Source organism: Corvus moneduloides, chromosome 30 (genome assembly GCF_009650955.1).
Source record: "Corvus moneduloides isolate bCorMon1 chromosome 30, bCorMon1.pri, whole genome shotgun sequence".
Lineage (NCBI taxonomy): Eukaryota > Metazoa > Chordata > Aves > Passeriformes > Corvidae > Corvus > Corvus moneduloides.
Genome location: NC_045505.1, coordinates 28,920 through 54,293, shown reverse-complemented (window position 1 = coordinate 54,293; position 25,374 = coordinate 28,920). Strand labels below are relative to the sequence as shown.

General features: G+C 53.6%; 3 protein-coding genes and 1 long non-coding RNA gene across 6 annotated transcripts in view; 1 reads left to right on the top strand and 3 right to left on the bottom strand.

Moving 5' to 3' along the window:
• The window catches only part of IKZF4 (IKAROS family zinc finger 4), a 51,586-nt gene extending 36,134 nt beyond the window's left edge, over nt 1-15,452 (bottom strand). The window contains exons 1-2 of one of the 3 annotated variants that reach the window (XM_032094190.1): nt 15,430-15,452; nt 1,562-1,615 (exon numbers count right to left, since the gene is read on the bottom strand). In XM_032094190.1, coding sequence (XP_031950081.1) covers nt 1,562-1,601 — 40 coding nt within the window. In that variant the 5' untranslated portion in view covers nt 1,602-1,615; nt 15,430-15,452. Of the gene's footprint in view, nt 1-1,561; nt 1,628-8,175; nt 8,663-15,429 lie in introns of those variants that run through there. The other 2 variants (XM_032094191.1, XM_032094194.1) reach the window with 2 other exon arrangements.
• On the top strand, nt 1,713-2,410 carry LOC116436802. Its single transcript, XR_004237077.1, has 4 exons — nt 1,713-1,766; nt 1,879-1,958; nt 2,064-2,175; nt 2,372-2,410. It is a non-coding gene; the product is annotated as an uncharacterized LOC116436802 (long non-coding RNA).
• LOC116436597 lies at nt 8,142-10,369 on the bottom strand. Its single transcript, XM_032093821.1, has 3 exons — nt 9,589-10,369; nt 8,838-9,516; nt 8,142-8,224 (listed from the first exon to the last, which is right to left on the bottom strand). Exons 1-3 carry the CDS (start codon nt 9,859-9,861, stop codon nt 8,142-8,144), a joined length of 1,035 nt encoding a protein of 344 aa, XP_031949712.1. The 5' UTR covers nt 9,862-10,369.
• A 4,781-nt stretch (nt 15,453-20,233) lies between the features above and the next one.
• LOC116436596 lies at nt 20,234-23,757 on the bottom strand. Its single transcript, XM_032093820.1, has 6 exons — nt 23,495-23,757; nt 22,713-23,345; nt 22,327-22,375; nt 22,187-22,245; nt 21,433-22,145; nt 20,234-20,243 (listed from the first exon to the last, which is right to left on the bottom strand). Exons 2-6 carry the CDS (start codon nt 22,899-22,901, stop codon nt 20,234-20,236), a joined length of 1,020 nt encoding a protein of 339 aa, XP_031949711.1. The 5' UTR covers nt 22,902-23,345; nt 23,495-23,757.
• Between the last annotated feature and the right edge of the window lie 1,617 nt (nt 23,758-25,374).

Sequence of the window (25,374 nt, the reverse complement as noted above, 5' to 3'; positions counted from 1 at the left end):
TCAGGAAAAATCTGGGAGAAATCTGCGGAAAAGCTGGGAAAAGTCTGGGAAAAGTCTGGGAAAAATCTGGGAAAAATTTGGGGAAAATCGGGGAAAATTGGGGAAAAATCAGAGAAAATCTGGTAAAGATCTGGGGAAAATGTGGGAAAAATCCAGGAAAAATCGGGAAAAATCCGGGCAAAATCGGGAAAAATCTGGGAGAAATCTGGGGAAAAGCTGGGAAAAAGCTGGGAAAAGTCTGGGAAAAGTCTGGGAAAAGTCTGGGAAAAATCAGGGGAAAATCTGAGAAAAATCAGGGGAAAATCTGGGGAAAATGTGGGAAAAATCCAGGAAAAATTGGGAAAAATCCGGGGAAAATCGGGAAAAATCTGGGAAAAATCTGCAGAAAAGCTGGGAAAAGTCTGGGAAAACCTGGGAGAAATCTGCGGAAAAGCTGGGAAAAAAGCTGGGAAAAATTTGGGGAAAATTTGGGGAAAATCTGGGAAAAATCTGGGAAAAATCTGGGAGAAATCGGGGAAAATCTGGGAAAGATCTGGGGAAAATGTGGGAAAAATCCAGGAAAAATCCAGGAAAAATCCGGGGAAAATCGGGAAAAATCTGGGAGAAATCTATGGAAAAGCTGGGAAAAAGCTGGGAAAAGTCTGGGAAAATGTGGGAAAAATGTGGGAAAAATCTGGGAAAATCTGGGGAAAATTGGGGAAAATCTGGGAGAAATCTGGGGAAAAGCTGGGAAAAGTCGGGGAAAATCTGGGTGAAATCTGCAGAAAAGCTGGGAAAAAAGCTGGGAAAAGTCTGGGAAAAATTTGGGGAAAATCTGGGAAAAATCTGGGGAAATCAGGGAAAAATCAGGGAAAAATCTGGGAAAAATCTGGGAAAAATCTGGGAAAAATCTGGGAAAAATCTGGGAAAATTGGGGAAAAATCAGAAAAAATCTGGGAAAGATCTGGGGAAAATCTGAGAAAAATCTGGGAAAACTCAGGGAAAGATCTGGGAGAAATCGGGGAAAATCTGGGAAAGATCTGGGGAAAATGTGGGAAAAATCCAGGAAAAATCCAGGAAAAATCCGGGGAAAATCAGGAAGAATCTGGGAAAAATCTGCAGAAAAGCTGGGAAAAAGCTGGGAAAAGTCTGGGAAAAGTCTGGGAAAAGTCTGGGAAAAATCAGGGAAAAATCAGGGAAAAATCTGGGAAAAATCTGGGAAAAATCTGGGAAAAATCTGGGAAAAGTCTGGGAAAATCAGGGAAAAATCAGGGAGAAATCGGGGAGAAATCTGGGAAAGATCTGGGGAAAATGTGGGAAAAATCTGGGAAACATTGGGAAAAATCCAGGGAAAATCAGGAAGAATCTGGGAAAAATCTGCAGAAAAGCTGGGAAAAGTCTGGGAAAATCTGGGAGGAATCTGCGGAAAAGCTGGGAAAAAAGCTGGGAAAAGTCTGGGAAAAATTTGGGGAAAATCTGGGGAAAATCTGGGAAAGATCTGGGAAAAAAGTGGGAAAAAAGTGGGAAAAAAGTGGGAAGAATCGGGGAGAAATGCGGGAGCAGCGCGGGCGGCGGCCCTTACCGGTGATGTAGGAGCGGGCGTTGCAATCCTCGATGTCCATGGTGCCGCAATTCCCTGGAAAAGGTGGAAAACTCCGTCAGGAGCCGCCTCCGGAGCCTGGGAAACTCCGGGATTTCGGGAGCCGCCAACGGCGGGGAAAGGTCGGATCCAAAGGGAGCCGGAATTCCGGGAAAGGTGGGATCCAAAGGGAGCCGGAATTCCAAAGGTGGGATCCAAAGGGAGCCCGGAATTCCGGGAAAATCGAAGGGAAAGGCCGGATCCAAAGGGAGCCGGAATTCCGGGAAAGGTGGGATCCAAAGGGAGCCGGAATTCCAAAGGTGGGATCCAAAGGGAGCCGGAATTCTGGGAAAGGGAAAGGTCGGATCCAGAGGGAGCCGGAATTCCGGGAATTCCAAAGGTGGGATCCAAAGGGAGCCGGAATTCCGGGAAAGGGAAAGGCCGGATCCAGAGGGAGCCGGAATTCCGGGAAAGGTCGGATCCAAAGGGAGCCGGAATTCCAAAGGTGGGATCCAAAGGGAGCCCGGAATTCCGGGAAAATCGAAGGGAAAGGCCGGATCCAAAGGGAGCCGGAATTCCAAAGGTGGGATCCAAAGGGAGCCGGAATTCCGGGAAAGGTCGGATCCAAAGGGAGTCGGAATTCCGGGAATTCCAAAGGTGGGATCCAAAGGGAGCCCGGAATTCCGGGAAAATCGAAGGGAAAGGTGGGATCCAAAGGGAGCCGGAATTCCGGGAAAGGTCGGATCCAAAGGGAGTCGGAATTCCGGGAATTCCAAAGGTGGGATCCAAAGGGAGCCCGGAATTCCGGGAAAGGGAAAGGCCGGATCCAGAGGGAGCCGGAATTCCGGGAAAGGTCGGATCCAAAGGGAGCCGGAATTCCAAAGGTGGGATCCAAAGGGAGCCCAGAATTCCGGGAATTCCAAAGGTTGGGATCCAAAGGGAGCCGGAATTCCAAAGGTGGGATCCAAAGGGAGCCCAGAATTCCGGGAATTCCAAAGGTTGGGACCCAAAGGGAGCCCGGAATTCCAGGAAAACCAAAGGGAAAGGTCGGATCCAAAGGGACGTGAATTAACTGTTAAATAGGCATTAATTACTCATTAATTGGCTGACAATTAGTTATTAATTGGATATTAATTAGTTATGAAGTGGGTCTTAAATGGAGATGAATTCGTTATTGAGTGGCTGTTAATTGGTTATTAATTTGCTATGAATTGGTTCTTAATTAGTTATTAATTGGCTGCTAATTAGGTATTCGTTGGTTATTAATTAGTTATTAATTGGCTGTTAATTAGTTATTTGTCGGTTATGAATTAGTCATCTTTTCGTTATTGATTGTTATTAATTAGTTATTTCGATATTAATCGGTTCTTAACTCATTATCAATTTGTAATTGGATGCTAATTAGCCATCAATTAGTTAGTAATTGGAGACCAATGAGTAATTATTCGCTATTAATTAGCTACTAATGCGCTATCCGTTTGCTGTTAATTGGTTATAATTTCGTTATTAATTGGATATTAATTCGTTATTAATTAGTTATTGAGGGGTTATTAGTTATTGATTGGGTTTTAATTAGTTATCAATTTGTTAACAATTGGATGTTAATTGGTTATTAATTGGATAGCAAATAGGCATTAATAACTCATTATTGAGTTATTAATTGGATATTAATTAGTTATTATCTGGATATCAAACAGTTATTAATGAGCTCTTAATTATTTATTAATCGGATATTAACCCGTGATTAATTGGCTACGATGTCATTATTAATTGCTATCACTTCATTAGTGGCTATTAATTAGCTCTTACTCGGTTGTTATCGGTTATTAATTAGCCATTAATGAGCTATTAATTAGCGCTGAACAAGGACACGGAGCCGCTCCCAGCCCGGGCACTGCGGGGGGGGGGGGGGGGGGGGGGGAACTTCCCGGGAGATCCCAGGGCCGGGAGCAAACCGGGATTGGGAAAATCCGGGATCGGGATAATCCGGGATCGGGAATAGTCTGGGATCGGGAACAGTCCGGGATTTGGGATAATCCGGGATTGGGAAAATCCGGGATCGGGATAATCCGGGATTGGGAATAGTCTGGGATCGGGAACAGTCCGGGATTTGGGATAATCCGGGATTGGGAAAATCCGGGATCGGGATAATCAGGGATTGGGAAAATCCGGGATCGGGATAATCCGGGATTGGGAACAGTCCGGGATCGGGAACAGTCCGGGATTTGGGATAATCCGGGATTGGGAAAATCCGGGATTGGGAACAGTCTGGGATCGGGAACAGTCCGGGATTTGGGATAATCCGGGGTTAGGAACAGTCTGGGATCGGGAACAGTCCGGGATTGGGATAATCCGGGATCAGGATAATCCGGGGTTGGGAACAGTCTGGGATCGGGATAATCCGGGATCAGGATAATCCGGGATTGGGAACAGTCCGGGATTTGGGATAATCCGGGATGGGGAACAGTCCGGGATCGGGATAATCCGGGGTTAGGAACAGTCCGGGATCAGGAACAATCTGGGATTGGGGATAATCTGGGATCAGGAATAATCCAGGATCGGGGATAATCTGGGATTGGGAACAGTCCCAGGATAGGGAACAATCCGGGATCGGGAACAGTCCGGGATCGGGAACAATCTGGGATCAGGAACAATCCGGGATAGGGAAGAGTCCAGGATTGGGACCAGTCTGGGATTGGGAACAGTCGGGATCAGGAACAGTCTGGGATCAGAGATAATCCCGGGATCAGGGACAGTCCCGGGATCGGGAACAGTCCCGGGATCGGGGATAATCCAGGATAGGGAAGAGTCCAGGATTGGGACCAGTCTGGGATCGGGAACAGTCGGGATCAGGAACAGTCTGGGATCGGGAACAGTCCGAGATTGGGAACAGTCCAGGATCAGAGATAATCCCGGGATCAGGGACAGTCCCGGGATCGGGAACAGTCTGGGATCGGGGATAATCCGGGATCAGGGACAATCCCAGCCCTGCAATTCCAGATCCTGGGGACAATCCCGGGATAGGGAACAGTCCAGGAACCGGGAACAATCCCGGGAGCAGGGACAGTCTGGGATGGGGAACAATCCCAGCCCTGCAATTCCAGGGCCAATCCCGGGATCGGGAACAATCCAGGATCAGGGACAATCCCAGGACTGAGGACATTCCAGAGCTGGGGACAATCCCGGAATTCAGGACAATCCCGGGATCAGGGACAATCCAGGATCAGGGACAATCCCAGGACTGAGGACATTCCAGAGCTGGGGACAATCCCGGAATTCAGGACAATCCCGGGATCAGGGACAATCCAGGGATTGCCAATTCCAGTTTTTCCTGCCCATTTTCCCACTGGAACTGAGGAATTCCAGCTTTCCCTGCCCCATTTTCCCACCGGGATTGAGAATCCTGGGATCTGAGACAATCCCAGTCCTGCAATTCCAGGGCCGAGGACAATCCCAGGATCAGGGACAATCCAGGGATTGACAATTCCAGTTTTTCCTGCCCATTTTCCCTCTGGAATTCAGCAATTCCAGCTTTCCCTGCCCATTTTCCCTCTGGGATTGAGAATCCCGGGATCTGGGATGTGCTGGGGACAATCCCGGAATTCAGGACAATCCCGGATCAGGGACAATCCAGGGATTGACAATTCCAGCTTTTCCCTGCCCTCTGGGATCAAGGAATTCCAGCTTTTCCTGCCCATTTTCCCACTGGGATTGACAATTCCAATTTTCCCTCCCTGTTATCCCGCTGGAACTGAGGAATTCCAGCTTTTCCTGCCCCATTTTCCCTCTGGAATTCAGCAATTCCAGCTTTCCCTGCCCATTTTCCCACTGGGATTGAGAATCCCGGGATCGAGGACATTCCAGAGCTGGGGACAATCCCGGAATTCAGGACAATCCCGGATCAGGGACAATCCAGGGATTGACAATTCCAGCTTTTCCTGCCAACTGGGATCAAGGAATTCCAGTTTTTCCTGCCCATTTTCCCACTGGAATCGAGAATCCCACCTTTTCCCGCCCATTTTCCCACTGGAATTCAGCAATTCCAGCTTTTCCTGCCCATTTTCCCACTGGGATTGACAATTCCAATTTTCCCTCCCTGTTATCCCGCTGGAACTGAGGAATTCCAGCTTTTCCTGCCCCATTTTCCCTCTGGAATTCAGCAATTCCAGCTTTCCCTGCCCATTTTCCCACCGGGATTGAGAATCCCGGGATCAGGGACGTGCTGGGAACAATCCTGGAATTCGGGCCGATCCTGGAATTCAGGCCGATCCTGGAATTCAGGACATTCCCGGTCCCGGGGCCATTCCCGGGGCTCCGGAATTCCCCTTCCCACCCCGCCCCATCCATTCCTTCCTTCCCGATTTCGGTTGGAATTTCCACCCCCACCCTCCCTCCTCCTCCTCCTCCTCCTCCTCCTCCCCCCGCAGGGATTTTGTGGGAATTGAGGTTGGAAAAATCCAGCACGGGATAAAAAAAAAGGGGGAATTTTACCTGCGAAGTTCTGGGATCCACGGGGAGAGCTGGAATTGCTGAATTCCAGTGGGCAGGAAAAGCTGGAATTGCTGAATTCCAGAGGGAAAATGGGCAGGGAAAGCTGGAATTGCTGAATTCCAGTGGGCAGGAAAAGCTGGAATTCCTCAGTTCCAGCGGGATAACAGGGAGGGAAAATTGGAATTCTTAATTCCAGAGGGAAAATGGGGCAGAAAAAGCTGGAATTCTCAATCCCAGAGGGCATGAAAAGCTGGAATGGCTGAATTCCAGTGGGAAAATGGGCAGGAAAAACTGGAATTCCTTGATTCCAGTGGGCAGGAAAAGCTGGAATTCTCAATCCCAGCGAGATAAAGGACAGGGAAAACCTGGAATTCTCAATCCCAGCAGGATAAAGGAGCAGGGAAAACCTGGAATTCTCAATCCCAGTGGGATAAAGGACAGGAAAAGCTGGAATTCTCAATCCCAGTGGGATAAAGGACAGGAAAAACCTGGAATTCTCAATCCCAGTGGGATAAAGGAGCAGGGAAAACTGGAATTCCTTGATCCCAGTGGGCAGGAAAACCTGGAATTCTCAATCCCAGTGGGATAAAGGACAGAAAAAAGCTGGAATTCTCAATCCCAGCGAGATAAAGGAGCAGGGAAATTTGGAATTCTCAATCCCAGTGGGATAAAGGACAGGGAAACCTGGAATTCCTCAGTTCCAGTGGGATAAAGGACAGGGAAAACTGGAATTCCTTGATCCCAGTGGGATAAAGGACAGGGAAAAGCAGGAATTCTCAATCCCAGTGGGCAGGAAGAGCTGGAATTCCTCAATCCCAGCAGGATAAAGGACAGGGAAACCTGGAATTCTCAACCCCAGTGGGCAGGAAAAGCTGGAATTCCTCAGTTCCAGCGAGATAAAGCACAGGAAAAACCTGGAATTCTCAATCCCAGTGGGATAAAGGAGCAGGGAAAACCTGGAATTCTCAATCCCAGCGGGATAAAGGACAGGGAAAAGCTGGAATTCTCAATCCCAGTGGGCAGGAAAAGCTGGAATTCTCAACCCCAGTGGGATAAAGGACAGGGAAATTTGGAATTCTCAATCCCAGCAGGATAAATGACAGGAAAAGCTGGAATTCTCAATCCCAGTTGGGCAGGAAAAGCTGGAATTCCTCAGTTCCAGTGGGATAAAGGACAGGAAAAGCTGGAATTCTCAATCCCAGAGGGATAAAGGACAGGGAAAAAGCTGGAATTCTCAATCCCAGTGGGATAAAGGACAGGGAAAACGTGGAATTCTCAATCCCAGTGGGCAGGAAAAGCTGGAATTCCTCAATCCCAGCAGGATAAAGGACAGGGAAAACCTGGAATTCTCAATCCCAGCGGGATAAGGAGCAGGGAGAGGCGGATCCTTCATCCCTGGATTTAAAAAAAAGCCCCTGGAATAAAAAAACCCCCCCAGGATCTCTCCAGGAACCACATCCCCGCTTATTTTCCTTCATTTCTTGCCCAATCCAAAGCCAGGCTTGGAATAAAACCCTTCAAATTCCCAAAATTCCCAAAGGCAACACCCGAGCTCGTTGCCAGGTTTTTTTTTCTTTTTTTCCCCTCTGGATTCAAGGGAAATTCCAAAAAAAGCAGCGCCAGGGGCAGACGGAGAAAATTCCCAGGCCACATCCCTGGGATAAGCAGGACACGGAGCCGGGGCTGATTCCAGAGGGAGGGGATCCCTCGGGAATGGGAGCCGGAACGAGGGCAGCGCTCTCCTCCTTCCCCGAATCCAGGACTTTTTTTTTCCCCACGTGGGAAAAACTCCGGGAGAGACCGAGAGGAATCAAATCCAACCCCAAATCCTGCGGGAACAGCCCGGTTTAACCCCTCCCCCCCCATCCCAATCCCACATCCCAATCCCACATCCCAATCCCGAGGAATTCCCGGAAAGCAGCCGGATCCCCCCCCCAAAAAAAAGCAGGAAAATCCTCAAGGATCCCACCCCACGCTGGAAAATCCAGGGATTTCCACCCTTTTCTGCCCGGTTTTTTGTACCTGAAGCGCGGCGAGATTCCCAACGCTCCCCCTCTGGAATTTTTGGTCACCTCTGGATGCAGGAAAAGCTTCACCCCCCCCCCCCTCCTCCTCCAAACACCCACCGGGAAATCCGACGGATCCCGGCGCCGGGAAGGCAAATCCCGCTTTTCCCTGAGAAAACAGGGAATGAAATCCCAGGAAAAGCCCCAATTCCCGGGATATCCCAGCTGAGATCCGTCCCTCTCCGAGCTCCTCTCAGCTCTGGAAGCAGCAGGAAAGAGTTTTTTGGGATAAACACCTCCGGATAACCACCCAAAATTCCCTGAGCTTCCCTTTTCCAATCCCGGTTTCCTTTCCAAGCTCCGTTTCCGACGGATTTTTTTGTTGTTGTTGGGGTTTTTTTTTTTTTTGGGGGGTTGGTTTTGTTGGTTTTTTTTTTTTTCCCAACCTTTTGCCGCTGGATCAAAAATTCCCAGAAGGTTTTTGTCAGTGGAAAAGTTCCGGAGCTCATGGAAAGCCCCATCCCACGAGCATTCCCAGAGCAAAGCAGAGGAAGTGGCTCTGGGAAGAGCCGGGAGTGGGCGGGAAAAGAAAGGAAAAAAAAAACCATAAAAATTCCCTCCTCCTTCTCCTTCCCCCCCCCCCCCCCCTTTGGAAAAACCAAGGGAAAGAATGAAAAACTACTGGAATGTGCTGGATCCAGGAAAAAAAAAAAACCACTCCGGGAATGTTGGGAATCCATCCAAACACCCCCTCAACCTCCCCCCCCTCCCCCATCCCCAACCTCCTCCAAGAGCTCCGTCCTCACCTGCGGCCGAAATTCCTGGGAAAAGAATTCCAGCTGGGAATTCCGAGCCCCCCCAGCCCAGCCCCAATAATCCCCGAGGCGGCCCCATCTGGAATCCTGGAATTCTTTCCGTTGGGAAAGACCTCGAGGCTCGGCCAATCCAAGTCCATCCCCCCCTCGGCACCCCCCCGTTGCCGTCCCTGCTGACGGGCTGGGATCGTCTCCCAGATTTTTCCCCCACATTCCCAGGGCGTTTTTCCAGGAATTGAGCCCAGGCGGCTGCGATTCCCACCCTTTGCAGGGTTGGAAAAAAGCAGGGGATGGAATCCTGGAGAAATCCCGGAGAAATGCTGGATGAATCCTCATTGCCTGCACTGGGAACAGCTGGGAAAGCAGGGGATGGAATCTGGGATAAATCCCAATTCCCAGCCTTGGAACAGCTGGGAAAGCAGGGAATGGAATCCCAGATAAATCCTGGATAAATCCTGGATAAATCCCCATTCCTGCCCTTGGAACAACTGGGAAAACAGGGAATGGAATCCCAGAAAAATCCTAATTCCCAGCCTTGGCATAACTGGGAAAACAGGGAATGGAATCCCAGATAAATCCTGGATAAATCCCGGATAAATCCTGGATAAATCCCCATTCCTGCCCTTGGAACAACTGGAAAAAACAGGGAATGGAATCTGGGATAAAGCCCCAATTCCCAGCCTTGGAACAACTGGAAAAACAGGGAATGGAATCCCAGGGAATGGAATCCCAGATAAACCCCAATTCCCACTCTTTGCATAACTGGGAAAACAGCGAATGGAATCCCAGAAAAATCCCCATTCCCAGCCTTGGAACAACTGGGAAAACAGGGAATGGAATCCCAGATAAATCCTGGATAAATCCCCATTCCTGCCCTTGGAACAACTGGGAAAACAGGGAATGGAATCCCAGAAAAACCCCAATTCCCACTCTCTGCGTAACTGGGAAAACAGGGAATGGAATCCCAGATAAATCCTGGATAAATCCCCATTCCTGCCCTTGGAACAACTGGAAACCCAGGGAATGGAATCCCAGAAAAACCCCAATTCCCACTCTCTGCGTAACTGGGAAAACAGGGAATGGAATCCTGGATAAATCCCGGATAAATCTCAGATAAATCCCGGATAAATCCCCATTCCTGCCCTTGGAACAACCAGAAAACCCAGGGAATGCAATCCTGGATAAATCCCAATTCCCACTCTTTGCACAACTGGGAAAACAGGGAATGGAATCCCAGATAAATCCCGGATAAATCCTGGATGAATCCTCATTCCCAGCCTTGGAACAACTGGGAAAACAGGGAATGGAATCCCAGATAAATCCTGGATAAATCCCCATTCCTGCCCTTGGAACAACTGGAAACCCAGGGAATGGAACCCCAGAAAAACCCCAATTCCCAGCCTTGGCAGGGCTGGAAAAGCAGGGAATGGAATCCTGGAGAAATCCTGGATAAATCCCCATTCCCAGCCTTGGAACAACTGGAAAAACAGGGAATGGAATCCCAGGGAATGGAATCCCAGATAAATCCTGGATAAATCCCAATTCCCAGCTTTTGCATAACTGGAAAAAAACAGAGAATGAAATCCCAGAAAAACCCCAATTCCCAGCCTTGGAACAACTGGAAAAACAGGGAATGCAATCCTGGATAAATCCCACTTCCCACTCTCTGCGTAACTGGAAAAAACAGGGAATGGAATCCTGGAGAAATCCCGGATAAATCCTGGATGAATCCTCATTCCCAGCCTTGGAACTACTGGAAAAACAGGGAATGGAATCCCAGGGAATGGAATCCCAGATAAATCCTGGATAAAGCCCAATTCCCAGCTTTTGCATAACTGGGAAAACAGGGAATGAAATCCCAGAAAAACCCCAATTCCCACTCTCTGCGTAACTGGGAAAAACAGAGAATGGAATCCTGGAGAAATCCTGGATAAATCCCCATTCCCAGCCTTGGAACAACTGGAAAAACAGGGAATGAAATCCTGGATAAACCCCAATTCCCACTCTTTGCACAACTGGGAAAAACAGGGAATGGAATCCTGGAGAAATCCCCATTCCCAGCCTTGGAACAACTGGAAACCCAGGGAATGGAATCCCGGATAAATCCTGGATAAATCCTGGATAAATCCCCATTCCTGCCCTTGGAACAACTGGAAAAACAGGGAATGGAATCCTGGATAAACCCCAATTCCCACTCTCTGCATAACTGGGAAAAACAGGGAATGGAACCCCAGATAAATCCCGGATAAATCCCGGATAAATCTCGGATAAATCCCGGATAAATCTCGGATAAATCCCCATTCCCAGCCCTGGCACGGCTGAAACCCCGGGAATGCAATCCCCGCCTAAATCCCGGCCCGCGATTCCAGCCTCCGTCTCCCCTGGAAATCGGGATGTTATTTTTCCCTAATAATCCCTGCTGGGAGAAGCTCCTCCCTGCCCGGAAAACAAACCCAAAACCCCCCACCCTCATCCCAAAAAAAAAAAATCCTGGGAAAAACGGCGCAAATTCCTGCATTTCAACCCTCGGGAATGCGGCGACTCTGGGGAAACCCCGACCTCAACCCTTGGGAATTTTTATTAATTAATTAATTTATTAATTTATTTATTCATTCCCCTCTCTTTTGTCCCGGATCCAACCTCTCACCTCGGGATAAATCCCAGGAAAAAGCTGGAAAAACGATTCCAGGGATGAAGCTCCAGCTGCTCCATCCATGGGGGGGGGGGGTGGGGGTTTTTTTTGGGATTTTAATTTTAAACTGGAGCAGCTCCCTCGGGAAGAGATCCCAAAAAATTGGAGCTCACGGCTGCCCTTGGATAACCCCGAAATTCCCACGGGATCGGGAGCCTCCGGCACATTCCTGGAGTCGTCCTTGGGAGCCAATCCCAAGGCAAAGAAAGAAAAAAAAAACCCCAAAAAAATCCCAAAGGAGCCGCGGGATCCCAGAGAAATCCAAAGGGAAAATCCCGGTTTTTCCCCCCTCCTTTTCCCACCGGGAATTCCCACGGGATAATTCAGCAATTCCTGAGGAATGGGGTTGGGAATTTCAGGATTTTGGGAAAGGGGGGGGGGGGGGGGGGGGCTTGGAGTGAAAAAAAGGAGGGAAATTCCCCAAATTCCTGGAATGGGAGGAGATCCCAACATTCCCAAAGCGGAGGGGGGGGGAGGAAAACTCAGCTCGGAGCCGAGGGAAAAGCTGGAAAAGAGAGGGGAAAGCTGGAAAAGTGAGGGAAAAGCTGGGAAAGAGAGGGAAAAGCTGGAAAAGCGAAGGAAAAGCTGGAAAAGCGAAGGAAAAGCTGGAAAAGCGAAGGAAAAGCTGGGAAAGAGAGGGAAAAGCTGGAAAAGAGAGGGAAAAGCTGGAAAAGTGAGGGAAAAGCTGGAAAAGCGAAGGAAAAGCTGGGAAAGAGAGGGAAAAGCTGGAAAAGAGAGGGAAAAGCTGGAAAAGTGAGGGAAAAGCTGGAAAAGCGAAGGAAAAGCTGGGAAAGAGAGGGAAAAGCTGGGAAAGAGAGGGAAAAGCTGGAAAAGCAAAGGAAAAGCTGGGAAAGAGAGGGAAAAGCTGGAAAAGTGAGGGAAAAGCTGGAAAAGCAAAGGAAAAGCTGGAAAAGCAAAGGAAAAGGTGGAAAAGCAAAGGAAAAGGTGGAAAAGTGAGAGAAAAGCTGGAAAAGCGAAGGAAAAGCTGGGAAAGAGAGGGAAAAGCTGGAAAAGCGAGGGGAAAGCTGGAAAAGTGAGGGAAAAGCTGGAAAAGCTGGAAAAGCGAGGGGAAAGCTGGAAAATTGAGAGAAAAGCTGGAAAAGCGAAGGAAAAGCCGGGAAAGAGAGGGAAAAGCTGGAAAAGGTGGAAAAGCTGGGAAAGAGAGGGAAAAGCTGGAAAAATGAGGGAAAAGCTGGAAAAGTGAGGGGAAAGCTGGAAAATTGAGAGAAAAGCTGGAAAAGCGAAGGAAAAGCTGGGAAAGAGAGGGAAAAGCTGGAAAAGTGAGGGAAAAGCTGGAAAAGCGAAGGAAAAGGTGGAAAAGCAAAGGAAAAGGTGGAAAAGTGAGAGAAAAGCTGGAGAAGTGAGGGAAAAGCTGGAAAAGCGAGGGGAAAGCGAGGGAAAAGCTGGGAAAGAGAGGGAAAAGCTGGAAAAGTGAAGGAAAAGCTGGAAAAGCGAAGGAAAAGCTGGAAAAGTGAGAAAAAAGCTGGAAAATTGAGAGAAAAGCTGGAAAAGCAAAGGAAAAGCTGGAAAAGCAAATGAAAAGCTGGAAAAGTGAGAGAAAAGCTGGAAAAGCAAAGGAAAAGGTGGAAAAGTGAGAGAAAAGCTGGAAAAGCAAAGGAAAAGGTGGAAAAGCGAAGGAAAAGCTGGAAAAGTGAGGGAAAAGCTGGAAAAGTGAAGGAAAAGCGAGGGAAAAGCTGGGAAAGAGAGGGAAAAGCGAGGGAAAAGCTGGGAAAGCGAGGGAAAAGCTGGGAAAGCGAGGGAAAAGCTGGGAAAGCGAGGGAAAAGCTGGGAAAGCAGCGGTGGAGAATCCCGGGAAAGGGGGGGGAGGGCAGGGGGGAAGCAGGGACACCCCTCCCCCCCCCACCCCAAATCGCCAGAATTCCCCCAAAAATTCCAATCTCCCAAAAAAAAAAAACCAACCCCAAAGCGAGGCCGGAGCCAGGAAAAGCCCCAGGAATTGGGGCGGGGGGGGCGGGGGGAGGCGACATTCCCACAAAAGTCATTCCAGGGATTCCAGGGAGCGCTGGGCTCCGAGGAATCCACGCGGGGGGGGGCCCGAGGGGGGGATTTGGGGAGGGGTCCAAGCGTTCCCCAAGCGCCAGCACCCCAAAAATCCGTCCTGATCCTAAAAGGGGACCCCCCCAAAAATCAGAGCCGCCCCTAAAAAAGGGGACAGGGACCCCCCAAAAATCAGAACAACCCCAAAAAGGGGACAGGGACCCCCCCCAAAAATCAGAGCACCTCCAAAAAGGACAGGGACCCCCCCCAAAAATCAGAGCCCTCCCCTAAAGGGGACAGGGACCCCCCCAAAAAATCGGAGTCCCCCCAAAAAGGGGGCAGGAGGTGACGAGGACCCCCCCCCAAAAATCAGAGCCCCCCCTAAATGGGACAGGGACCCCCCCAAAGATCAGAGCACCCCCTAAATGGGACAGGGACCCCCCAAAAAGGACAGGGACCCCCCCAAAAAATCAAAGCCCCCCCCCCTAAAAAATCAGAGCCCCCCAAAAAGGGGGCAGGAGGTGACGAGGACCCCCCCAAAAAGGGAACAGGGACCCCCCAAAAATCAGAGCCCCCCCAAAAAGGGAACAGGGACCCAACCCCCCAAAATCAGAGCCCCCCCAAAAAGGGAACAGGGACCCCCCAAAAATCAGAGCCCCCCCAAAAAGGGAACAGGGACCCAACCCCCCAAAATCAGAGCCCCCCCAAAAAGGGAACAGGGACCCCCCAAAAATCAGAGCCCCCCCAAAAAAGGGGACAGGAGGGGACAGGGACCCAACCCCCCAAAATCAGAGCCCCCCCAAATCCAGCCCTGAGCCCCCCGCCCCCCCCAAAATCCAGAGCCCGCCAAAACCTCCCTGAGGGTCCCAGGGCCCCCCCCAGCCCAGAGCAGCCCCCCCTGAGGGGGACACGACCCCCCCCAAAAATCCAGAGCCCCCCAAAAACACCCAGACCCCCCCCAAAACCACGGCCCTGACAGCGGCGGGGGAACGCGACCCCCCCCCAAAAACACCCAGAGCCCCCCAAAAACACCCAGAGCCCCCCCAGAGACCCTCAGGGGGAGCGCGACCCCCCCCCCCAAAAACACCCAGAGCCCCCCAAAAACACCCAGACCCCCCCCCGAGACCCTCAGGGGGAGCGCGACCCCCCCCCCCCAAAAACACCCAGAGCCCCCCCAAAACAGCCCTGACAGCGGCGGGGGAACGCGACCCCCCCCAAAAACACCCAGAGCCCCCCCAGAGACCCTCAGGGGGAGCGCGACCCCCCCCCCAAAAACACCCAGAGCCCCCCAAAAACACCCAGACCCCCCCCAGAGACCCTCAGGGGGAGCGCGACCCCCCCCCAAAAACACCCAGAGCCCCCCAAAAACACCCAGACCCCCCCCAGAGACCCTCAGGGGGAGCGCGACCCCCCCCCCCAAAAACACCCAGAGCCCCCCCAAAACAGCCCTGACAGCGGCGGGGGAACGCGCGACCCCTCCCCAAAATCCAGACCCCTCCCCAAAAACACCCAGACCCCCCCCAACAGAGCCCTGACAGCGGCGGGGGAACGCGCGACCCCTCCCCAAAATCCAGACCCCCCCAAAATCCAGACCCTCCCCAAAATCCAGACCCCCCCCCAAAATCCAGACCCCCCCAAAATCCAGACCCCCCCAAAATCCAGACCCCCCCCAAAATCCAGACCCCCCCCCCCCCAACAGAGCCCTGAGGGGAGCCCCGGGAGGTCCCGGCCACACCCCCAACCCACCCCCCCCCCCCGCCCTGAGGGGTCCCCGCGCCCCCCGCCCCCCCTCAGCCGCGCCCCCCCCTCAGCCGCGGCCCCGCCGCCCCCCGGCCGCTGCCGCTCCCCCCGCCCGCGCCGCGCTCTCACCGGCGGGGCCGCGGGCGGGCTCGGGAGGCCCCCCCGGGCCTGGGGGGGGGCGCGGGGCTCCCGGGGGTCCCGGGGGTGCGGGGGGGGTCCGGGGGGGTCCGGGCGCGGCGGCGGCGGCGGCGGCTCCTGAGGAGGCCCCGGGGCCCCCCCCCCGCCCCGCGCCACTTCCGGCCCCGCCAGGCCGCGCCGAGAGCGCCGAGAGCGTCGAGCGGGGCGGGAGGGGAGGGGGGAGGAGCGGGGGAGGGGGGAGAGCGCCGAGAGGATCGATGGGGGCGGGGAGTTGAGAGCGGAGAGCATCGAGCGAGGAGCGGCGAGCGCATCGATGGGGCGGGGATTGATAACGGGGATTGATAACCAGGAATCGATCAGCGAGGATCTATAGCCAGTGATCAATAACCGGAGGTGGGTATCGGTGATCGGGAAGCGATCGCTGCTGATCGATAAGCGGGGATCAATCAGTGGTGATCGATAAGCGAGGATCAATCTGTGCTGATCGATAAGCGAGGATCAATCACCAGTGATCGATAAGCGAGGATCAATCAGTGCTGATCGATAAGCGAGCATCAGTCGCTGCTGATCGATAAGCGGGGAGCAATCAGTGCTGATCGATAAGCGAGGATCGATCGCTGCTGATCGATAAGCGAGGATCAATCGCTGCTGATCGATAAGCGAGCATCAATCGCTGCTGATCGATAAGCGGGGATCAATCAGTGCTGATCGATAAGCGAGCATCAGTCGCTGCTGATCGATAAGCGAGGATCAATCAGTGCTGATCGATAAGCGAGGATCAGTCGCTGCTGATCGATAAGCGAGGATCAATCGCTGTTGATCGGTAAGTGAGGATCAATCACCAGTGATCGATAAGCGAGGATCAATCAGTGCTGATCGATAAGTGAGGATCAATCACAGGTGATCGATAAGCGAGGATCAGTCGCTGCTGATCGATAAGCGAGGATCAATCAGTGCTGATCGATAAGCGAGGATCAATCGGTGCTGATCGATAAGCGAGGATCAATCTGTGCTGATCGATAAGCGAGCATCAGTCGCTGCTGATCGATAAGCGAGGATCAATCAGTGCTGATCGATAAGCGAGGATCAATCGGTGCTGATCGATAAGCGAGGATCAATCTGTGCTGATCGATAAGCGAGCATCAGTCGCTGCTGATCGATAAGCGGGGAGCAATCAGTGCTGATCGATAAGCGAGGATCAATCAGTGCTGATCGATAAGCGGGGATCAATCACCAGTGATCGATAAGCGAGCATCAATCGGTGCTGATCGATAAGCAAGGATCAATCACCAGTGATCGATAAGCGGGGAGCAATCAGTGCTGATCGATAAGCGAGGATCGATCGCTGCTGATCGATAAGCGAGGATCAATCGCTGCTGATCGATAAGCGAGCATCAATCGCTGCTGATCGATAAGCGGGGATCAATCAGTGCTGATCGATAAGCGAGCATCAGTCGCTGCTGATCGATAAGCGAGGATCAATCGCTGTTGATCGGTAAGTGAGGATCAATCACCAGTGATCGATAAGCGAGGATCAATCAGTGCTGATCGATAAGTGAGGATCAATCACAGGTGATCGATAAGCGAGGATCAGTCGCTGCTGATCGATAAGCGAGGATCAATCAGTGCTGATCGATAAGCGAGGATCAATCGGTGCTGATCGATAAGCGAGGATCAATCTGTGCTGATCAATAAGCGAGCATCAGTCGCTGCTGATCGATAAGCGGGGAGCAATCAGTGCTGATCGATAAGCGGGGATCAATCAGTGCTGATCGATAAGCGAGCATCAATCGGTGCTGATCGATAAGCGAGGATCAATCACCAGTGATCGATAAGCGAGGATCAATCAGTGCTGATCGATAAGCGGGGATCAATCGGTGCTGATCGATAAGCGAGCATCAATCGGTGCTGATCGATAAGCGAGGATCAATCACCAGTGATCGATAAGCGAGGATCAATCAGTGCTGATCGATAAGCGAGGATCAATCGGTGCTGATCGATAAGCGAGGATCAATCAGTGCTGATCGATAAGTGAGGATCAATCACAGGTGATCGATAAGCGAGGATCAGTCGCTGCTGATCGATAAGCGAGCATCAATCGCTGCTGATCGATAAGCGGGGATCAATCAGTGCTGATCGATAAGCGAGCATCAGTCGCTGCTGATCGATAAGCGAGGATCAATCAGTGCTGATCGATAAGCGAGGATCAGTCGCTGCTGATCGATAAGCGAGGATCAATCGCTGTTGATCGGTAAGTGAGGATCAATCACCAGTGATCGATAAGCGAGGATCAATCAGTGCTGATCGATAAGTGAGGATCAATCACAGGTGATCGATAAGCGAGGATCAGTCGCTGCTGATCGATAAGCGAGGATCAATCAGTGCTGATCGATAAGCGAGGATCAATCGGTGCTGATCGATAAGCGAGGATCAATCTGTGCTGATCGATAAGCGAGCATCAGTCGCTGCTGATCGATAAGCGGGGAGCAATCAGTGCTGATCGATAAGCGAGCATCAATCGGTGCTGATCGATAAGCGAGGATCAATCACCAGTGATCGATAAGCGAGGATCAATCAGTGCTGATCGATAAGCGGGGATCAATCGCTGCTGATCGATAAGCGAGGATCAATCAGTGCTGATCGATAAGTGAGGATCAATCACAGGTGATCGATAAGCGAGGATCAGTCGCTGCTGATCAATAAGCGAGGATCAATCAGTGCTGATCGATAAGCGAGGATCAATCACAGGTGATCGGTTATCGATCGTTGCTGATCGACAGTGGGGATCAATAGGGCGGGGTTGGGGCCATTTGGGGTCGTTTGGGGTCGTTTGGGGCCATTTGGGGCCGTTTTGGGGCCGTTTGGGGCCATTTGGGGCCGTTTGGGGTCATTTGGGGCCGTTTGGGGCCATTTGGGGTCATTTGGGGTCATTTGGGGTCACTTTGGGTCACTTTGGGGCCGTTTGGGGTCATTTGGGGCCGTTTGGGGCCGTTTGGGGCCATTTGGGGCCGTTTGGGGCCATCTGGGATCATTTGGGGTCATTTGGGGTCCTTTGGGGCCGTTTGGGGCCGTTTGGGGCCGTTTGGGGTCATTTGGGGCCGTTTGGGGCCGTTTGGGGCCGTTTGGGGTCGTTTGGGGCCATCTGGGGTCATCTGGGGCCGTTTGGGGCCGTTTGGGGTCATTTGGGGCCATCTGGGGTCATTTGGGGCCGTTTGGGGTCGTTTGGGGCCGTTTGGGGCCATTTGGGGTCGTTTGGGGCCGTTTGGGGTCATTTGGGGTCGTTTGGGGCCATTTGGGGTCCTTTGGGGTCGTTTGGGGCCGTTTGGGGTCATTTGGGGTCGTTTGGGGCCATTTGGGGTCCTTTGGGGTCGTTTGGGGTCGTTTGGGGCCATTTGGGGCCATTTGGGGTCGTTTGGGGTCGTTTGGGGCCGTTTGGGGTCATTTGGGGTCATTTGGGGTCGTTTGGGGCCATTTGGGGTCGTTTGGGGTCGTTTGGGATCAGGGCCCCTCTGGCCTTGGGGGTCCTGCAGGGCCCCTTTGGGGCCGGGGTTATTTGGGGTCAGGGGTCCTGTAGGGTCAGGGGTTATTTAGGGTCAGGGGGTATTTAGGGTCAGGGGGTTATTTAGGGTCACAGGAGTCTGTAGGGTCAGGGGTTATTTGGGGGTCATAGGGGTCTGTAGGGTCAGGGGGTCCTGTAGGGTCAGGGGTTATTTAGGGTCAGGGGTTATTTAGGGTCAGGGGGGTCCTCTAGGGTCAGGGTTATTTGGGGTCACAGGGGGTCCTGTAGGGTCAGGGGGTATTTAGGGTCACAGGGGCTTATTTAGAGTCACAGGGGTCTGTAGGGTCAGGGGGTATTTAGGGTCACAGCGTCCTATAGGGTCAGGTGATTATTTAGGGTCACAGGGGTCCTGTAGGGTCGGAGGTTATTTGGGGTCAGGGGGTCCTGTAGGGTCAGGGGTTATTTGGGGTCAGGAGTTATTGAGGGTCAGGGGGTATTTAGGGTCGGGGGTTATTTAGGGTCACAGGGGTCCTGTAGGGTCACAGGGGTCTGTAGGGTCGGGGGTTATTTAGGGTCACAGGGGTCCTGTAGGGTCACAGGGGTCTGTAGGGTCGGGGGTTATTTAGGGTCACAGGGGTCCTGTAGGGTCACAGGGGTCTGTAGGGTCAGGAGTTATTTAGGGTCACAGGGGTCCTGTAGGGTCACAGGGGTATTTAGGGTCGGGGGTTATTTAGGGTCACAGGGGTCCTGTAGGGTCACAGGGGTCTGTAGGGTCAGGAGTTATTTAGGGTCACAGGGGTCCTGTAGGGTCACAGGGGTATTTAGGGTCAGGAGTTATTTAGGGTCACAGGGGTCCTGTAGGGTCACAGGGGTATTTAGGGTCAGGAGTTATTTAGGGTCACAGGGGTCCTGTAGGGTCACAGGGGTCCTGTAGGGTTGGGGGTTATTTAGGGTCACAGGGGTCCTGTAGGGTCACAGGGGTCTGTAGGGTCAGGAGTTATTTAGGGTCACAGGGGTCTGTAGGGTCAGGAGTTATTTAGGGTCACAGGGGTCCTGTAGGGTCAGGAGTTATTTAGGGTCACAGGGGTCCTGTGGGGTCACAGGGGTCCTGTAGGGTCGGGGGTTATTTAGGGTCACAGGGGTCCTGTAGGGTCACAGCGTCCCATAGGATGGAGGGGTCCCAGAAGGTCACGAGGTCCTATAGGATCAGGGGGTGCCACGGGGTCACAGGATCCTATAGGATTGGGGGGTCTCTTTAGGTCAGGGGGTTATTTAGGGTCAGGGGCTTTTACAGGGTCACTGGGACCTATAAGGTCAGGGGGTCCCATAGGGTCAGGGGGTCCCTGGGGTTCCCATAGGATCAGGGGGGTCCCATAGGGTCAGGGGGTCCCTGGGGTTCCCATAGGATCAGGGGGGTCCCATAGGGTCAGGGGGTCCCATAGGATCAAAGGAGCCCAGAAGGTCCCGAGGTCCTGTAGGGTCAGGGGGTCCCACCAGGTCAGGGGGTCCCATGGGGTCACAGGATCCTTATAGGATCAAGGGGTCCCAGGGGTCATCAGGTCCCATAGGATCAGGGGGTCCCATAGGATCAGGGGGTCCCTGGGGGTCCCATAGGATCATCTTGGGGGTCCCATAGGATCAGGGGGTCCCATAGGATCAGGGGGGTCCCATAGGATCAGGGGGTCCCTGGGGGTCCCATAGGATCAGGGGGTCCCATAGGATCAGGGGGTCCCTGGGGGTCCCATAGGATCAGGGGGTCCCATAGGATCAGGGGGGTCCCTGGGGGTCCCATAGGATCAGGGGGGTCCCATAGGATCAGGGGGGTCCCTGGGGGTCCCATAGGATCAGGGGGTCCCATAGGATCAGGGGGGTCCCATAGGATCAGGGGGTCCCTGGGCGTCCCATAGGATCAGGGGGTCCCATAGGATCAGGGGGGTCCCATAGGATCAGGGGGGTCCCTGGGGGTCCCATAGGATCAGGGGGGTCCCATAGGATCAGGGGGTCCCTGGGGGTCCCATAGGATCATCTTGGGGGTCCCATAGGATCAGGGGGTCCCATAGGATCAGGGGGGTCCCTGGGGGTCCCATAGGATCAGGGGGGTCCCATAGGATCAGGGGGGTCCCTGGGGGTCCCATAGGATCAGGGGGTCCCATAGGATCAGGGGGGTCCCATAGGATCAGGGGGTCCCTGGGCGTCCCATAGGATCAGGGGGTCCCATAGGATCAGGGGGGTCCCATAGGATCAGGGGGGTCCCTGGGGGTCCCATAGGATCAGGGGGGTCCCATAGGATCAGGGGGTCCCTGGGGGTCCCATAGGATCATCTTGGGGGTCCCATAGGATCAGGGGGGTCCCATAGGATCAGGGGGGTCCCTGGGGGTCCCATAGGATCAGGGGGGTCCCATAGGATCAGGGGGGTCCCTGGGGGTCCCAGAACCGCCCCCATTTCTCTCCCCCCGCCCCGCTCCCACCCCGCCCTCGCTGTCCCAGGAAGGCACCGAGGCCATAAAAGTTCCCAAATCTTTATGGAGGCACTTTCACGCATCGGGGTGTAAATCCCGGGGCCATAAAACCTCGGGGGCCATAAAACCCCGGGGGCCATAAAACCTCGGGGCCATAAAACCCCAGGGCCATAAAACCCCGGTGACCTTCGAGCTGTGGGGTTGTCGAACCCTTTGGGGCCATAGAATCCATCGGGGCCGGAGAACTTTTTGGGGTCCTTAAAATCCTTTTTGGGGTCCTTAAAATCCTTTGGAGTCCATAAAATCCTTTTGGGGTCCACAAAATCCTTTGGAGTCCATAAAATCCTTTGGAGTCCATAAAATCCTTTTGGGGGATCCATAAAATCCTTTTGGGGGATCCATAAAATCCTTTTGGGGTCTGTTGAACACTTTGGGGTCCATAAAATTCTTTTGGGGTCTCTGGAACACTTTGGGGGATCCATAAAATCCTTTTGGGGTCTCTGGAACACTTTGGGGGATCCATAAAATCCTTTTGGGGTCCATAAAATTCTTTTGGGGTCTCTGGAACACTTTGGGGTCCATAAAATCCTTTTGGGGTCCATAAAATCCTTTTGGGGTCTCTGGAACACTTTGGGGGATCCATAAAATCCTTTTGGGGTCCATAAAATTCTTTTGGGGTCTCTGGAACACTTTGGGGTCCACAAAATCCTTTTGGGGTCTCTGGAACACTTTGGGGGATCCATAAAATCCTTTTGGGGTCTCTGGAACACTTTGGGGGATCCATAAAATCCTTTTGAGGTCCATAAAATTCTTTTGGGGTCTCTGGAACACTTTGGGGTCCATAAAATCCTTTTGGGGCCCATAAAATCCTTTTGGGGTCTCTGGAACACTTTGGGGGATCCATAAAATCCTTTTGGGGTCCATAAAATCCTTTTGGGGTCTCTGGAACACTTTGGGGGATCCATAAAATCCTTTTGGGGTCTCTGGAACACTTTGGGGCCCATAAAATTCTTTTGGGGTCTCTGGAACACTTTGGGGTCCATAAAATCCTTTTGGGGTCCATAAAATCCTTTTGGGGTCTCTGGAACACTTTGGGGGATCCATAAAATCCTTTTGGGGTCCATAAAATTCTTTTGGGGTCTCTGGAACACTTTGGGGGATCCATAAAATCCTTTTGGGGTCCATAAAATCCTTTTGGGGTCTGTGGAACACTTTGGGGTCCATAAAATCCTTTTGGGGTCCATAAAATTCTTTTGGGGTCTGTTGAACACTTTGGGGTCCATAAAATTCTTTTGGGGTCTCTGGAACACTTTGGGGGATCCATAAAATCCTTTTGGGGTCTCTGGAACACTTTGGGGGATCCATAAAATCCTTTTGAGGTCCATAAAATTCTTTTGGGGTCTCTGGAACACTTTGGGGTCCATAAAATCCTTTTGGGGCCCATAAAATCCTTTTGGGGTCTCTGGAACACTTTGGGGGATCCATAAAATCCTTTTGGGGTCCATAAAATCCTTTTGGGGTCTCTGGAACACTTTGGGGGATCCATAAAATCCTTTTGGGGTCTCTGGAACACTTTGGGGTCCATAAAATCCTTTTGGGGTCCATAAAATCCTTTTGGGGTCTCTGGAACACTTTGGGGCTGAGCAGAACCTGGGGCTCTGGAGAAGCCTTTGGGGTCCACAGGACGCGGGGGGTCCCTGGAACCCTTCAGGGGCCCTCAAACCCTTTGGGGTCCCCAGAACCCATCGGGGACCACGGATCCCACTGAGCTCCACGGAACCTTTTGGGGTCCAACAGAACCCAGATCCCACAGAACCCTTTGGGGTCCATGGAACCCGTTGAGCTCCGTGGATCCCTTCGGGGTGTCCAGAACCCTCTGGGATCCACGGAACCTTTGGGATCCACGGATCCCATTGAGCTCTGTGGATCCCTTTGGGGTGTCCAGAACCCTTTGGGTCATCTAGAACCCTCTGGGATGTCCAGAACCCTCTGGGATCCACGGAACCTTTGGGATCCACAGATCCCATTGAGCTCCCTGGATCCCTTTGGGGTCCACAGAACCCTTTGGGGTGTCCAGAACCCTTTGGATCCATGGAACCTTTGGGATCTACGGATCCCATTGAGCTCTGTAGAACCCTCTGGGATGTCCAGAACCCTCTGGGATCCACGGAACCTTTGGGATGCACAGATCCCATTGAGCTCCCTGGATCCCTTTGGGGTGTCCAGAACCCTTCGGGATCCATGGAACCCTCTGGGATCTGGGGAACCCTTTGGGCTCCCTGGTGCCCCCGGTGTCCCCAGGCACTCAGCGGGTGACGGTGACACTGTGCCAGCCCCCCAATGCCCCCAGTGCCCCCCGATGTCCCCCCGGCACTCAGCGGGTGACGGTGACACTGTGCCAGCCCCCCAATGTCCCCAATGCCCCCAGTGCCCCCCGATGTCCCCCTGGCACTCAGCGGGTGACGGTGACACTGTGCCAGCCCCCCAATGTCCCCAATGCCCCCAGTGCCCCCCGATGTCCCCCTGGCACTCAGCGGGTGATGATGACACAGTGCCAGCCCCCCAGTGTCCCCGATGTCCCCAGTGCCCCCGGTGTCCCCCGGCACTCAGCGGGTGATGATGACACAGTGCCAGCCCCCCAGTGTCCCCGATGTCCCCTGGCACTCAGCGGGTGACGGTGACACTGTGCCAGCCCCCCAATGCCCCCAGTGTCCCCCGATGTCCCCATGGCACTCAGTGGGTGACGGTGACACTGTGCCAGCCCCCCCATGTCCCCAGTGCCCCCCGATGTCCCCTGGCACTCAGCGAGTGACGGTGACACTGTGCCAGCCCCCCAATGCCCCCAGTGTCCCCCGATGTCCCCATGGCACTCAGTGGGTGACGGTGACACTGTGCCAGCCCCCCGATGTCCCCAGTGCCCCCGGTGTCCCCGTGGCACTCAGCGGGTGACGGTGACACTGTGCCAGCCCCCCAGTGCCCCCAGTGCCCCCCGATGTCCCCGTGGCACTCAGCGGGTGACGGTGACACTGTGCCAGCCCCCCAGTGTCCCCAATGCCCCCCGGTGTCCCCGTGGCACTCAGCGGGTGACGGTGACACTGTGCCAGCCCCCAATGCCCCCAGTGCCCCCCGGTGTCCCCGTGGCACTCAGCGGGTGACGGTGACACTGTGCCAGCCCCCCAATGCCCCCAGTGCCCCCCGATGTCCCCCTGGCACTCAGCGGGTGATGATGACACAGTGCCAGCCCCCCGATGTCCCCAGTGCCCCCCGGTGTCCCCGTGGCACTCAGCGGGTGATGATGACACAGTGCCAGCCCCCCAGTGTCCCCGATGTCCCCATGGCACTCAGCGGGTGACGGTGACACTGTGCCAGCCCCTCAATGTCCCCAGTGCCCCCCGGTGTCCCCGTGGCACTCAGCGGGTGATGATGACACAGTGCCAGCCCCCCAGTGTCCCCGATGTCCCCATGGCACTCAGCGGGTGACGGTGACACTGTGCCAGCCCCTCAATGTCCCCAGTGCCCCCCGGTGTCCCCTGGCACTCAGCGGGTGACGGTGACACTGTGCCAGCCCCTCAATGCCCCCCAGTGCCCCCCGGTGTCCCCGTGGCACTCAGCGGGTGACGGTGACACTGTGCCAGCCCCTCAATGCCCCCCAGTGCCCCCCGATGTCCCCGTGGCACTCAGCGGGTGACGGTGACACTGTGCCAGCCCCCCAATGCCCCCAGTGCCCCCCGATGTCCCCCTGGCACTCAGCGGGTGGCGGTGACACTGTGCCAGCCCCCCGATGTCCCCAGTGCCCCCCGGTGTCCCCTGGCACTCAGCGGGTGACGGTGACACTGTGCCAGCCCCCCAATGCCCCCAGTGCCCCCGGTGTCCCCGTGGCACTCAGCGGGTGATGATGACACAGTGCCAGCCCCCCAGTGCCCCCCGATGTCCCCTGGCACTCAGCGAGTGACGGTGACACTGTGCCAGCCCCCGATG